The sequence below is a fragment of the Squalius cephalus genome, assembly GCF_949319135.1.
Source record: "Squalius cephalus genome assembly, chromosome: 25".
NCBI classification, from domain to species: domain Eukaryota; kingdom Metazoa; phylum Chordata; class Actinopteri; order Cypriniformes; family Leuciscidae; genus Squalius; species Squalius cephalus.
This window is the reverse complement of record NC_137146.1, coordinates 3,552,249-3,568,271: the sequence shown is the minus strand read 5'-3', so window position 1 is coordinate 3,568,271 and position 16,023 is coordinate 3,552,249. Positions and strand designations below refer to the sequence as shown.

The following is a 16,023-nucleotide window of genomic DNA, read 5'->3' as shown; positions in this document are numbered from 1 at the left end:
AGCCAATCAGCAACAAGAATAATCACAACAAAAAACACTACAACACTAATGACTTCTGAAGAAGTTTAGCTGTGCATTTAATGAATTAATTATTCTTATTTTTTTTTATTTTTTTTATTTCTTCTATGTAAAGCACTTTGAATTGCCATTGTGTATGAAATGTGCTATATAAATAAACTTGCCTTGCCTTACAAACTTTGATTTGAAGCAAAAAAAGTATTTGAAAATCAGACAAAAAGACAAAAGGTACAGGGAAAGAATTATAATCCCATGAAGCATTGTGAACAGCATAATCACATTAAAAACAATGGAGAAATATAAAACTACTCATTTACAAATGTTGATTATATGTAAAACAAAATATTTTAAGTTTATAATATGCATATATATATGTGTGTGTGTGTGTGTGTGTGTGTGTTGCAACATGTATATATATATATAAACATTTCCGTATTTTGAAAGTGTAGGGCAGGGATGTCCAAAGTCAGTCCTGAAGGGCCACTGTCCTTTCAACTTGCCTAAACATACATGCCTGGAAGTTTCTAGTATGCCTAGTGAGACATTGATTAGCTGGTTCAGGTGTGTTTAATTGAGGTTGGAGCTAAACTTTGCAGGACAATGGCCCTCCAGGAGCAGGATTGGACACCCCTGGTGTATAGATCAACTTGATTACATCATTCATGACAGTGGGTGGAGCTACAGAGCTATTTTGGAGTGTGTTGCTTTTTTCAACTCTCTGATTGGTGTAATTTTCCTTCCAGCATCATGGGTAATGTAGTTGTTGTTGTTTTTACCAGGAATTCCACTGTTAAACACAATTATTTTAAAAAATAGGCTGAAATAATGCAGGATGATGGCTTCAGCAGAAGCAAATATCATCGATTAATCGTAGCTCACAGTAGGTCTGTATTTAAAGGTTTATACAGAAAGTTTCATTCATTATCTCCATAAGGAAATTGATTTTGAACAATACAAAATCAATTTTCTTATGGAGATAATGACTTGAGTTTTTACTTCCAGAACTGTTGCACTAGTGTCAGTTGTGCACATGCAAAACTTCTGAAATTGTAAACATCTTTCCAAAACGCTGCTTCCCACTCAACTGTTTTCATGTACAAATTTGATCATCAATCAGTAGAATACATCAAAATATGTCTACATCTTTAATCCAGCATATATTTAGCTCATAGATCTAAAATAAACATTTGTTTTTAAAAATCATCATTTAAACCTGCAATGGTCTGCTTATCTTTGTCTACCCAACTGTTCATCTATCTATCTATCTATCTATCTATCTATCTATCTATCTATCTATCTATCTATCTATCTATCTATCTCTCTCTCTCTCTCTCTCTCGCTCTCTCTCTCTCTCAATTCAATTCAATTCAATTCAAAATCGCTTTATTGGCATGACTGTACATGTTACAATATTGCCAAAGCTTGGAACACATAGAATAATTATAAAGTATAAAATTATAAAGTACAAAAAAATAAAATATTATAACATAACTTAAATCTAAATGTACAACTTAAATTAATTGTACAAATTAACAGTGTAACAAATTATAATATCTGTGAACATTTTACACCACAGTGTTTTAACATATACACACACACACACATCACTGAAGGTCACTGTGGTGGACAGTGGGGAAACACACTGAGGTCAGACACACACATCACACACACATTCACCTGCTGTCTCTCAGGCTGTGGCACACACACACGTATCTGGCAGTCACGTATCTCTCTCTCTCTCTATATATATATACTGTATCTATCAATCTATCTTTCTATCTTATCTATATCTATACTGTATCTATCTATCTATCTATCTATCTATCTATCTATCTATCTATCTATCTTATCTCTCTCTCTCTCTCTCTCTATATATATATATATATATATATATACACTGTATCTATCTATCTATCTATCTATCTATCTCTCTCTCTCTATATATATATATATATATATATATATACTCTATCTATCTATCTATCTATCTATCTATCATTCTGTCTGTCTGTCTGTCTGTCTGTCTCTCTCTCTCTCTCTCTCTCTCTCATTGGACGTGTATAGTTTTGGTGAATTGAGGTAGTGGTGTTCTAGTGATTACTAGCGAGTTCTCAGGTTTGCGGAGTCCTCCAGCGTGGTTTTCTCAGTACATCTCTATTTTCAGGCGTCTGTAAGTAGGTCTGACACAGTGTTGGGAGTCACACACGCTAACAGTCCTGCTACCTAATTACTAATACATGTTTTTCTTCAGTCAACCCCTTCAAAACGGACTGATCGTGGCCTGTTTGTAGCCAGCGTTAGGCTGTGTGTTGCTCCCCACCACTGTCCTGTTTTCTGACCTTTCAAAGTAGACCCAGGTCCCACCCCGTCCTCTCACTATAACATCAAAGCTTAGCGTCCTTAAATTAGAACCGCGACGAAGCCGATAAACACTTCAGTTACTAGTTTATGCATTGACATCTTCACAGAGATGGTTTTTAAACTAATGACATGAATTTGATTTACAAGACAAAGGCAGAAGAGCTGAAACCACTTATATACTGGTCTGCTTTGCAGTCAATGTTTTGCTTGATTAGCATGCTATGCTACCAAAACAGCAACATCTTGAGTATAAATTAATCACATTATCCATAAGGATACATGATTTATTCAAGTAATTCTCAAAGCTGCATTGCACTTATCTGGTCGACCAATTAATAAACTTTATTTTTTCATTTCTAAAGAACGTGATTACAAAACTATGTATGATGCTTGATTCAATGTAAATCTGTGGGATTTTAATGCACCTATTTTAATGTCCAACGGGCATAACATCATAACTAACGCCTCAAGAAGACACATGATTTGTGGCAATAGTAATAGTGATACAATATATAGTAAATACCAGTAATTAAGCCTACTGGTCAGTAAAAACAAAATCCCTACTTCTATTTCTATTCTAAGCATTTTAAAGAGGGTTGGACTGTTTTAGCATTAAAATCAAACCACTGGAATGATTAAGCATATGATAACTTTCAGAGAAGACTTGTACTCTGTTCCTTCGAGAGACTAATGCAAATAACCTCAAAATCCCCAACATGTCTTAGGCCACATCACTGACCCTCAGACCGTAATGTACTATATTACTCAATCATTAGATATTAGTCATTCAAGAACTTTTTATTATAAGGCTGATAATCTGTAAACCCCGTTTAAAAGACGTCTAATAGTCATCCAAACACAGCCGTCTAGGCTAATACAAGGCAAAATCTGGGCTGTAAAAGATGTCTAAACCAGAGCCCAAGAATAGACTTTGTCACCAATTAGATAACAAAGAAAAGAAATGAGTGAAGAAATGAAACCAAACACCTTGTAATCACTGTTTACTTTGCTTACAAGATGGAATATTGTACGTATCGCAAGTTATTTTTGACATGTAACCAAATTCAAGGTTATTTTGTCTAGAGGTGAGTTACTCATAGCCGAACTATATCGGGTCTATGGTTAACCAAGTCGATGAAATGACGGCTATTGGTTGCTGAGCAACATTAAAAAAAAATGCTTTCAGTTTTGGAATGAGACATGTCTCAACTGACTTTCAGTGCTGTCTAAATAAAATAAAATAATGTAAAAATGAACAATTAAAAACTACACTTAACTGACAGCAAACACACAGCCTTTAAATAATCACTAACATATACTAAAGTGCAGCAACACAAACAACAAACAGATCGTTCAATTCTAAGAGTCAAAGAGATCATGGAAAATAGTCATTAAAAGCTATATTATCTTTATAAATAAAATAAAATAAAATAAAATAAAATAAAATAAAAGTGATGTTGCCTGGGTCAACATCCTTATTGGTTCTGGAACAACACTTCCTGTACAACAACCAACATTATTAGGTTAGGCCCTCTAGTTTAAGAGGTCATGGTTAGAGCTTTCCTTTCTTTCGACAGGATTGTTGCTCCAGGAACACGGCTTACTCTGCAAAACCAGGATGTGCATCAAGTCACTGTTACTTTACCACAGGCATCGAAATCTCTCTTTTCCAACACAACTATTAAAGGGCACAGGGCACAGAGTTCACTGCCACTAGATTTCACCATCTGGCATAAATATGATATTCTGTCCCACTCAAAAGTGCATTCTGATAATCAATTTAGCAACACCATCTCTGAAGCATCCATATTGTATATAATGCATTATAAAGGTATTCATATTGAATTATTTAAACAGCTCAGTTCTTTATTAAAATGAAGTTACGTCAAGAGCAAAAGCTATTTTCTTTTTCACAGTGCCTTAATACATGTTATATTCAAATGTGTTGCTGAAACATTGTGTGTTAGATAGATAAGATAGATGATAGATGAAAGACGATAGATAATAATAGATCTGTGACAAATTGCTTTGCAAGTCACTTTGAATAAAAGTATCTACTAGATGCATCAATGTAAATAAGATTAATAGATTATAAAGGTTACAATTATGTATGAAAACAATAGTGTATAATAGGGCACTGTCAAATAAACATTATAATGCATGATTATGCTGGTTTCATAGAAAGTGCTGCTATAAATTTATTTGTGGCTGAAATGACTCCTAGATTTCAGCACATTTTGTCCCTTATTTTTACAAAAAGCATCATCAGTTCATTTCTGAACATCAGCTTTCTTTACATGTGTAAATGTTACTATGTGTGCCTAAAAAACACTGTTGCGTGTGCATCGTGAACTTTACCAAATTCAACCAACGTATTTAATATACACTTGTTGATTGCAAAATCTATTTCATCTCAAATAAAACAAGAAGTAAAAAAGTGCTGACCAATTGGTTCTGTTCATAAATAACACCATCATTGGGTATTCTGGGAAATGCACAGGAAGGTAAACGCGCAAGCATGCACGCACACACACACACACACACACACACACACACACACACACACACACACACACAGTAAAGCAAGTTCCTCTTGCACAAATAGAACAAAGACTTAGGAACACATCTTGAGAAAATGAAATAAAGAACACAACAGAATAGAAATGACTATGAAAGCTTGAGTCTCAGAAGTAGAAAGACGCATTGTGACACTGAAGTGGAAGAAGAAATTAAATAATAAATTAATTACCTGTCACTAAAGTAGTGCATGTGACTTTTGCAATATAATTCCATCTATTTTCGTTTCACATGCATTTGTCACATTGCTGAGTGTGAAGTGTGGAGCTTTTTCTCAAACTTGCTCACTGGCTTTGAGATCTGTTGTCACATCACTACTGACCTGTGGGACCTCCTGACATATATGAATTACAAATTTGAATCATATTGAAATCAAAATCAATACCACATATTGCATAGTACCCAGATGCATCTGAATAACTCACTGAACATTAATTTTACAACATTTATCTGCTTTTATCCACAACTGAACTTTAAGTAAATACAAAAAAATTGCAGAGCCTCTGCACTTTACACTAAAAAAAACACGCTCACTAAACATCAGAGGGTGGTTAATGTTGTTAATCCAGTACACATGAAAAACGTTCAAAGGAAAGTAGCACTGTTTAGCCAACACTGAAAATACACAAACCTCAAGAGTTAACACAGGATCTGCAAACACGCGATGATGTTCTGTGCAGAGATCAAGACTAAAATAACCCGGGTCGTTTCAGGTTAACTAGCAAGCAGTTCAAATATTTTAGCATTTCACGAACTAAAAATGAATCAGCAGGTCAGGACAGATATTTGTGCGGGCTTCTGGGGACGGGGGCTATGCATCATTTCTCTCACAAAATTACTTTGAACTGTACATGCATGAATAGAAAATATTTGAATATACATTAGAAGTTATGATGTAAACAATGAACCAGTTAATAAACCTTACTATTGCTTATAGCTTTTAAAATGAACATCTGAATGCAAAAAAAAAAAAAATGCTAAATAAGACAAGAAAGCACCTAAGTTATAGATTCATATTATTTTTAACTTGAATTTTTGACATTGATATAAACAATATTCTACAATTTCATAAATATTCTCCGTGGGCAGAAACAGAATTGTTGAGTAAATTTGAATGAACTAAAAATGAATGCACACTTTTAAGTTAATAGTTGTATTATAGTCTATAGACTAATTAGACAGTGTATTTATCTTAATTAGAAAAAATATATATTTATCTGTATAATACCATAAATTGATAAATAAAATATATGAGTCATGCATCTTTCTTTCATGCTTATTGAGTTTGAGCCACCCAGTTGTTCTTGTTCACTGACCATCTACACAGCCATGACTTTGCACGTTCTGTAAATAGCAACGCCTGATAATGAACATTATGCACATTGAGAGCGACACTGCATGCATGAATACAAACACACGGCTAAAATGAGCTGTTAAAAAAAGTGTGACTAAAGGGTGTGGGCCGCTCTAATTGCCATAAGAGAAAAAAAACTGTCAGATTTAACAAAAACACTGGAAACATGCACACACATGCATACTTAGCTAAGCTTTAATGCAATAAAGCTGATAAACCACTTTTTCTCACACTTCCCCAAATTTCTACAAAAGGCTCATCTTTCTGCCCATCAGACAGTCATATTTCTCTTTCTCTTTTCTAAAGGACAGCGTGGCTCGGCGGATGGACATGAGGTCTCTACTGACACTGTCAGGTAAAAACACAAGAGTTTATGCAGTTTATTGTCTGATTCTGTGTAATGGGATGTTTTGACTTCAAAGCAGACAGTTTGCAGTTTTCACGCAGCAGATAAAGGGCAAATTATTTAATGAGCTTTGTTTGTCTGGTTAATATATTGGCATTAAATGAAGATAAATGTTGACTTTTTATATTTTTTTATCAAATTATCAATTACCAAAAATGATCAAATTTCAATGCAAACTTGACTGAATTAATTATGTAATATTATTTTTGGTGATGTTTGCACTATGATAATTCTGTAACACAGATCTCCAATTACACTGCCAAAAACAAATTTTTACAAAGATATTTAGAAAGATATGCAAGAATTACTTTCAAAACTACTTTTTTGAAAATGCAACTGGCCAGTGACTCTTGAGTCATGATTCACCCAAAACTGACTGGGTGCCGCCGTATCATTTCAATGTCAATGAAGCTGCAAATTAAACTTACAGATGTAGTTTCTTAGTGCAGAAATAATCTGATTTATCTTTTTATGTCACAGTGTTGTTGGCTCTCATAAGAGAAGACAAGGGACAAAACGCAACAGGTAAATACACACATTTTCATTGTGCACAAGATCAGAGGAGCTAAAAAAAAAACACAGCATTAAGAAAAAAAACAATGCAGATCTGCAGAACTTTGGTGCAGGAAACCTCATCATTTCACCCAACCAGCATACTGATGTTTCTAGTGTCAGTAAGTACCTCACTGAGGGTCATTTATAATGAACCTCCAACCTTGTCCAAAGTAATTCGTGGTTCCTCGAGAAGATTCAAGTAAACGCCACAGGGTGTGTCCGCTGAAGACTGAACAGCCTGACTCCTACATGATCAAAAAGCATCAGATCATTTTCTAAGATCCCAATGTTAGAAACCAGTTTATTACTAACAAGATCCTCATCACTTGTGGCACATTTCACATCAATTAGACAGTCAAAAACTACACTGAACTCGACAGAATACCTGAAAGCCCTTGAATCAGAGAGTCAGAGTCAGAGAGAGGGTGAAAATGGTGAAAAGCAAGACATTTTAAATAAAGCAAAAAAAAAAAAATCTTAAAAATTTTTATTCTAAAGAACCTGATAGTGGGCAAAAATGAAAAGATATATGATTTCATAAATAATTAAATGCATAAATAAGCGCATGCATTATTTATTTATGCATTTTTAAATGCATTAATAAAAAATGTATGCATAAATGTATAAATGCATAAATAAAATAAGAAATGCACCTTCTACGGTCCTTTTCAAACTTTTCCAATTACTCCAATTATTATATTTGTTGAGTAGACAGAACTAAATCACCATGGTTTACAATTATTGTCAATCAATAAATTAATCAATAATATTTTACAATATTAAAGTAGTCAGACAACCTGGCATTACAGAAGACGTGTCTCTTATGTGTCTGTATTCTTTCTCTCAGTGTTTCTCCTGCCGAGGTTCCCAGTTGTGTTTGCTGGAGATGACATCACTCTGATCTGTAAAGGAGTGGGTGAACCGATAAAATGGTTAATTAATGGAGAGCCACACTCACATCAGGGTTCTTCAATGCTTCTTACAGCAGTGACATCAAAAAACAACGGGAAGTACGAATGTGAGCGGGGCGGATCGAAGATTCCCCCGTACACACTCACTGTCGAAGGTATGAACACCATCCTAAATAACTCTAAACGTTCCCTCACGATCATCTGTTCCTCCTGCTGTTCCTCATCATCTCTCTCTCTCTCTCTCTCTCAGAGCTGGAGCCTCACGCTCAGCTCTCTCCATCTATAGGTGGCGCTGTGATGTCCAAAGGTGGAGGAAGAAACCTGGAGCTGTATGTGGACGATGATGCGCATGGCTGGAAGTGTTTTGCGTTGCGGGGAGAGAGTGGCTTCAGGCTAAACCCCGATGTTAAGACGGACAAGATGGCTGTTATATATGCACAATTGAACGAGGCAAAAAGAGCCACTTTCTGGTGCAAGAACGGTACACGACGAAGCAATGCTGTGACGCTGAAAATGACAGGTGACTCCTTCCTCATTTCCCTGTTGTATTTCAGATCCCCTGTGTAGTTAAAGGGAAATACAAAAATACTAATTCTGTCATTATTTACTCGCTTTTATATAGTTCCAAACCTGTATGACTTTCTTTGTTCTGTGGAAAACAAAAGAAGATTATTTTGAAGGATGTTATGACTTTTTGTGTCCAATGTCCATGCAATGAAAGTCAATGGGGTCCAAAACAACACCAGACTCCGCTGACTTTAATCGTATGAACAAACAAACCCTGAGACATCTTTCAAAATCTTCTATTGTGTTTCACAGATGAACAAACGTCTAAAACAGTTTTATATTATCATACGATTATCATAACATTACTAATTCTGTGAAACACATTTACAAAAGAAGGGGCTGCATTAATATTACACATTATTATGACACATAGTGACTGCATGTCTTCTGTTGCGTTTTCAGATCACTTTTCAGTGCAGACATCTGTCGTTCCTAGAAAAAATATCTGACCACAGGATGTTAACTAGTTCCCATCCGTCTTATTGGCTCTGAAACATGTTAAGCAATTGATGTTAGAGAGTCTACTGAATTTTAAGCTTGTTAGTCAAGGTGAAACAATCTTATTTTCACAATAATTAAATATGAATGTAATAGTCAAAATTGCTCATGTCTTTTTAGAGGTGTGTGTGTTAGAAAAAATACAAACGATATCCTCTAAATCTCAATGGCTTCCATAAAGAGCCATGGGACTAAACTGGAGAGCAAATGGAAACTGATTCTCAGATGTTGAGGAAAAGACACCTCACATCTGTCACCTCTGTAGTTGCAGGGCAAATCTCAACAATAGCTCAAACTGTGCTTAGACTTCTCAAAACATCAAAGTCTATAAAAGTCAGATCTCAATATAAAGTCTAACACTTCTCCAAGATCAGGGTTTATTCGTCTTTACTCCTACTGTATGGCAACTATTGACTAACAAAGACAAAGTTGATCATTATAGATTAAATTCCCAAAATTCCAAGATTCATTTTTTCCAGTGCTGACATTTCCTGCTGAATCCCTTTTTCTTAAACAGCCAATAGCCTGTAGTTAATGTCAGTAACACTATGATTTACTGCTTGGTTGCATGAGGGTCTCTTATTCTAGAGAGCATTTGATTGGACAGACATTTGAATACACCTGTTAGGGCAACAGTATATGCATTTCAAAGCCATCTTCAATATGATGGGATCTTTAAATGAAGCATCAGGTTCGTGCAGCAGTAGATGATGGATGTCTGACCTGTGTCTCTGTGTGTCTGTGTGTCTCAGAGCTCAAGGTGATGTTGGACCCTCCAGCCGCTCCTGCATGGTTGGGGGAGAGCGTGGCTCTCAGGTGTGCAGTCTGGGGTGGGAAAGCAGAAAAGGCTACATTCTATAAGGATAATAAGGCAATCCCAGACACAACAGAAGACACATACATCATCAGCAACGCCAAACAAGCTGATGCCGGACAGTACAAATGTCACGCCACCTACAGGTACAGCCACATCAGTGCAGACGCTGCCCGGCAGGAAGGAGATTCTGATGCCCAGGAGTTAAAAGTTATAGGTAAACATTACAATAACTGCCTCACCTCTCCCCTTCATTTATACACAACCACTACTAGATAGTACTAGAACTAGAAAGTATTTTTTGGACATGGTACCATGGCATTTATGTAATAATAATTATAACAAAACATGACACATATTAATATATATTTAAGCACAAGATTTATAAACAAGTATACACATTATGTATATTGATAATAACTCACTGTTTGCAAGTAAGATAAAGTAAGCTAAAATAAATAAAACTAATAAAGCAACCCATCACATCTTTCTCTTTTGTTGTTTTCATGGCTGCATGTAAAAGCAAGCACACCGCTTCACCCAGCATAGTCTGATTCATGAACAAATGACTCTTATGAGTCAACTCTTTTAGTGAATCAGTCAGAACGACTCACGTTATCGGTTCAAATTAGTCTAACGAATTACTCACTGGATCTGTCAGAGCGGTTTCATTTATACATTTGTCAGATGCTTTTATCCTTATCAGGATACGCATTCACTGGGAGTTTAACCCATGACCTTAGCTAACGTTAAGTCACTATCCAACGAGCTGAGTTACAGGAACAACCATCAATTCTTTTGCAAGTCATATCTGTGTGTGGTTCAGGTGGGCCTCCTGCTGCTACTGTGAAATCAACGTCTCCTAAGAATCTGGAGTGTTCCTGCAGAGACTGTCCTGACGACTGCACGTCCAGTTACTGGTATCACACACGCCCTAATCAGCCACGCCAAAGACTGCCTGAAAATACACACGTTATTACCGTGGAGGAAGGAGGACTGTACAGCTGCCGGAGGGTGTGTGGGAAAGGTTTCTCCCGTTTCAGCAACGTTTACAGCTACACAGGTACCTAAACACACACACACACACACACACACAAACACACTCCTTAGGCACACACTCCTTGTTCATTAGCCAGTGTTTAGTGTAATTAAAAAAATGTATTAATATTTTAAATGAGTTTTTAGGTAAATTTTGTAGTGTTTTTTTTGTAATTTTTATTAGTTTTTATTTAATTAGCTAGAAATGTTGCTTTGCAACTTATTGAAATAAAATAATACATTTAGCCTAATTTTTTAATTAGTTTTAATTCCGTTAACATTTATTTCAAGTTAATGATGTTTTATGGTTTATTTTAATGAGAAATTATTTTCTGTGGTAATCAGACACCTACAAGTTTCACACCAAAACAGAGGCACGCAGAGCTCTATGAACACTTTCGTTTTCCGTGCATTTTAATGTTGACTGTACTGATGTATGAATGCTAGACACTAAACACTTTCACTTCACTATAGTGCACTTCTCTTTGTTTCTTTTTTTTTTGCATGAAAACGCATCTTCTCTCTTTCTCGTGGCACAACCAGAGCCTGTAAATGTGCTGCCCATCGTTGTGGCTGCGATTCTGATGGTTCTTGGGGTGTTGATCGTGGTGCTGATCGCGCTGAAGCGCAGAAGACGCGGTGGAAGCAGTGTTCAGGGGACTGCACAGGCTAAAGATAAGACGACAGGTGGAGACTATGAGCAAATCCAACTCACCGATCAGGCGGTTTACCACACACTAGGCGAGCATACGGATAAGGACAAGGACAAGGCCGAGGGGGGTTACGAAGCCCTAAAAAAGAGGCAGGAGGAGGGGGTGTACCACACACTAGGAGCTGTAGAAGGTCAAGGTCAGGGTGAAGGTCAAGGTCAAGGTCAGGGTGGAGGTGGGTATGAGGCTCTTAAGAACGTGAAAGCCGAGGTGTACCAAACACTAGGAGCTGCAGAAGGTCAAGGTCAGGGTGAAGGTAAAGGTCAGGGTGAAGGTCAAGGTCAGGGTGAAGGTGGGTACGAGGCTCTTAAGAGCGTGAAAGTTGAGGTGTACCAAACACTGAGTTCAGCCGACTCAAAAACACCGGCAGGACAATCTGAGGGAGGGTATGAGCAGCTTCCTCAGAAAGACAAAGATTATGAGGCTGTGGCAGAAGATAATCCATATGAAGAACTGAAGGCCGGACAACAGGATAAGAAGCAGACGAGCAAAGAGAAAGAATGAAGGAACCTGTAAGAAAGAGCATCACGTTAATGCTAACCAATAGTCAAATGATGGCTAATTTTTTTATCTCACAATTCTGACTTTTTTTCCCTCAGAATAGTGAGTTTATATCTCAAATTTTTTACTTTATAAACTCGCAGTGTTATGAAGTAAGAATTGCGATATTTAAACTAGAATTTGTGAGAGAGAAAAGACAGAATTGTGAGTTTATATCACGCAATTCTGAGAAAAAGGTTCACAAATACTTTTTTTTATCTTTATAGTTAATTGAATACAGGGATAGGCCTACTCGACCCCCAAATTTAAATTTGTCACATAATTTACTCACCATCATACTGTCTCAGTTGTATGACTTGCTTTCTTCAGATTAACATGAATATTTTTAGAAAAACAATCCATCGTGATTAACGTTAGGCTACATAATAGCTACGTTACTGGTCCAAACCCAGACAAAGTGAACACGACAGTAAGTTAATCCAAACGATGGCAGCTGGTGATGAATCAGTGTCTTCTGAAGCTAAATTATAGGTGTGTGAGAGAAAAATATGAATATTTAAACTTTTAAACTCATATTTTGACTAAAAATCATAGCTGCCTTCCAGCCAACTGTCACAACGTTTACGCTTGATAAATTATCGCGAGAAGTGCCGTGAAGTCACAGCGGACCGTTACTTCTCGCTCGTGTTTCTTCGTTATATCTGGGCAAAAATCATGAGAGAATTTTCTTTTTGGGGGTGGGCTATGTAATATAATTAAGGTTACAATAATAGCCTACTATGAAATAATACAATTTAAACAAAGAAGTGTCACCTGGCGGGGATACATGAAGATGCTCTGGAGAGTGAACGTGACTTTCAACTTCCACCTCCAAAAGCTCAAAAGTGTGTACCGGTGTCGTGTTTCAGAATATCCCAGACAATCCGCTGGAAACTTAGAGATCTGACTCCATTCTGATCAGAAAACAAACCTTACATCAAATTCCCTTTGCTTGCCCTTTGCTTCAGACTCAATCTACAGTGAGTTTGGTCCAGATAGTGGTGAAGAAATAAGGCACTTCACCTTTAAAGAGTCTGATACTAGGCTAAGTAAAGAAAGAAATTAGAACATAAGCATACAGTTAACACAGCAAACAAGTAAGATTACAGTTACAGATCCACATTCACAGTTTTAGAAATTTTCTTGCAGTTATGAGGATTCAGAGGTTGATACAAATGTAGGCTACTATAACAGGAGAAAGAAAGTTAGTTTTGTGCAATAAAACTGAAGGATTGAAAGGCTGTAAATTTAAATACTATTAGCATCACGCATTAATAAGCATCAAACCCACACAAGGCTATAGATTGACCAGGCACACTCACACATAATTACACAGAATCAGTTATTGTGAATATCTGCGTGATAGTTATTGATTGTACACACTGTTAATTATTTCACTGTAAATTTACAATAAATTGCAGGTTAATAATTGCATGACTTTCACAGTAAGTTACCGTATCATTTTTACAGTAAATAATTGTGAAATGACAGCTGTTTACTGTGACTTCACAATAACTATGCCATCATATTACTGTGATTTAGCAGTAAGCTGCTGTATAATTACTGTATTTTACTGTGCAATTACAGTTAGTCTATCATATTACTGTAATTTAACAGTAAGCTGCAGTAGAATTACTGTATTTAACCATGTCTATACTGTGATTTAGCATAAATGATGGACCAAACAAAACTGATAAAAACAATGGTTTAACTTTTATTTTTTTAGAAGAAAAATACATTTTAATAACAGGAATAAACACTGGGTAACATGAATGAACACTGGGTAACATGAATGAACACTGGGTAACATGAATGTCTGTCAATATGTGTGTGAATGTGTTTACTGTGTTTACCATTATGTGATAATGGTACTTGAAAAATACAATTTAATAACAGGAATAAACACTGGGTAACAGGAATGAACACTGGGTAACAGGAATGTGTGTCTATGTGTGTGCACTGTGCATGTGTTTACTATGTGATAATGGTACTTCACAACGTAAGAGCTGAAAAGAGAAAGAAGGAGAGAGAGAAGAGAGAGTGAGAGAGGGAAGAAAAGACAAAAAGGTGGGAAAAGAGAGGGTTGCAGGTGTCTCGCTCCTTCCCTTGCAGCAGGCACCTGCATAGTATGGGTTCTGTCCACTATCTACAAAAGATAAGAAAGACAAAAAGTTTAAGTTACTCTGTGGTGCAAGTACCTGCAAGTATGGTACTCGCATTGTAAAACTAATCCTAAAATGTGTACAATTTAAGAAATTACAATTGTAAAACTCATGATAAATCAGATAAATCATGTGAATAGTACTATATCAATTAATATTAAATCAACAAACCAGAGGACTCTGAAAGTAACATGATTGAGGTTAAGCAAAAATTACATGACATGCGTACATAGTAATGCAACTCAGTAAGCCAGTAATGTGATGTAAATTTACACTTAAAACTATTGTAAAGTACGTCTGTAAATTTGACGTTTTTATTCTAACCTATCAATAACCTATAACATTGAAAAGGCATGTTTAATTCAAATAAATGTAAGAACAATGAATTTTAGACATTTTGCAGCCTGTCTAAACTCGTAGAACAGATTAAAGGGATAGTTTACCCAAAACCCCACCCTCATTCCAAACACGTTAGCCCTTCGTTCATCTTTGGAACACAAATTAAGATATTTTCTGACTCCTCCATGGACAGCAATTTTATTACCACTTTCAAGGCCCGGAAAGGTAGTGAAGATTGTTAAAATAGTCCATGTGACTACAGTGGTTCAACCTTAATGTTATGAAGCGATGCAAAAATACTTAATAGTGCGGAACGCACAAAAAGTATTCTCGTCGCATCATAGCAATAAGGTTGAACCACTGTAGTCACGTGGACTATTTTAACAATGTTTTTACTACCTTTCTGGGGCTTGAAAGCGGTTATAACATTGCAGTCTATAAGCGGGATCAGAAAGCTCTCGGACTTCTTAAAATTATCTTAATTTGTGTTGAACAAAATTCTTATGTGTTTGGAACATCATGAGGGAGTGTAATTAATGAGAGACTTTACATTTTTGAGTGAACTAACCCTTTAATAGCTTAAGTAAACATCTTACTGCATAACTAATTCTAGCTTAAAACAGAGACAGTGTTTCGTTAGTCTGTTCTGAAGTTGGAACACAACTTACATTAGACTGACATCCATTCAAAGTCAATGAGCTTCCTGATCAGTGTACAGACTTGCTGGTTTATGTGTCCTCTCTGCCTCTTTGATTTTGTACCTGTCTCTGGGTTGATGCCCAAGAAGCACATATAAACAAAAAGACAGAGAAGAAAGATGTTAGTTTAATTCAAGTGGGATTAAAAAGGTTTCAGTTCCCAGTCATCACCTTCAGTGGGTCACTGCTGTTGCAGTACTGAGCAAAACTAAAGTTAGCTCAGTTTTAACAAGGTGACATTACTTGGATTCAATTAAACAGCAACCATTTAAATAACTTAACAGCAACTGAAAAACATTTACATCACAAACACACAGTCAAGAATAGTCCTGCAACAAAGTAAGTTAGATGTGTGTGATTTACCCAGGCAATGCATTTGCACACAACAATTTACATCATTTACACGTACTGTTTGCAGAGGATGGAGGAAGAGTCTGTTCCTCCTAGAATTATTACCCGTTCATAGACAAAATGG

General features: G+C 36.2%; 1 protein-coding gene and 1 long non-coding RNA gene across 3 annotated transcripts; one reads left to right on the top strand and one right to left on the bottom strand.

Moving 5' to 3' along the window:
• The first annotated feature begins 6,457 nt into the window (after positions 1–6,457).
• On the top strand, positions 6,458–12,440 carry LOC307153356 (basement membrane-specific heparan sulfate proteoglycan core protein-like). Of its 2 annotated transcripts, XM_079862771.1 has the most exons (8): positions 6,620–6,665; positions 7,197–7,241; positions 7,322–7,390; positions 8,119–8,337; positions 8,433–8,702; positions 10,000–10,278; positions 10,888–11,124; positions 11,643–12,440. In XM_079862771.1, exons 1-8 carry the CDS (start codon positions 6,635–6,637, stop codon positions 12,311–12,313), a joined length of 1,821 nt encoding a protein of 606 aa, XP_079718897.1. In that variant the 5' UTR covers positions 6,620–6,634; the 3' UTR covers positions 12,314–12,440. The 2 variants fall into 2 exon arrangements, with proteins under 2 accessions (XP_079718898.1, XP_079718897.1); XM_079862772.1 differs by lacking the exon at positions 7,322–7,390 and having other exon boundaries at positions 6,458–6,665.
• LOC307153404 lies at positions 12,372–16,021 on the bottom strand. The gene is made up of 3 exons (XR_013820146.1): positions 15,519–16,021; positions 12,439–14,495; positions 12,372–12,393 (listed from the first exon to the last, which is right to left on the bottom strand). It is a non-coding gene; the product is annotated as an uncharacterized lncRNA (long non-coding RNA).
• Between the last annotated feature and the right edge of the window lie 2 nt (positions 16,022–16,023).

Excerpts from the sequence above, each read along its gene's own strand:
- LOC307153356 (XM_079862771.1), top strand. The coding sequence starts at position 6,635 with ATGGACATGAGGTCTCTACTGACACTGTCAG. Across the intron at positions 7,391-8,118 it reads TACTGATGTTTCTAGTGTCA|TGTTTCTCCTGCCGAGGTTC; the intron begins GTAAGTACCTCA and ends TCTTTCTCTCAG. Across the intron at positions 10,279-10,887 it reads CCAGGAGTTAAAAGTTATAG|GTGGGCCTCCTGCTGCTACT; the intron begins GTAAACATTACA and ends TGTGTGGTTCAG.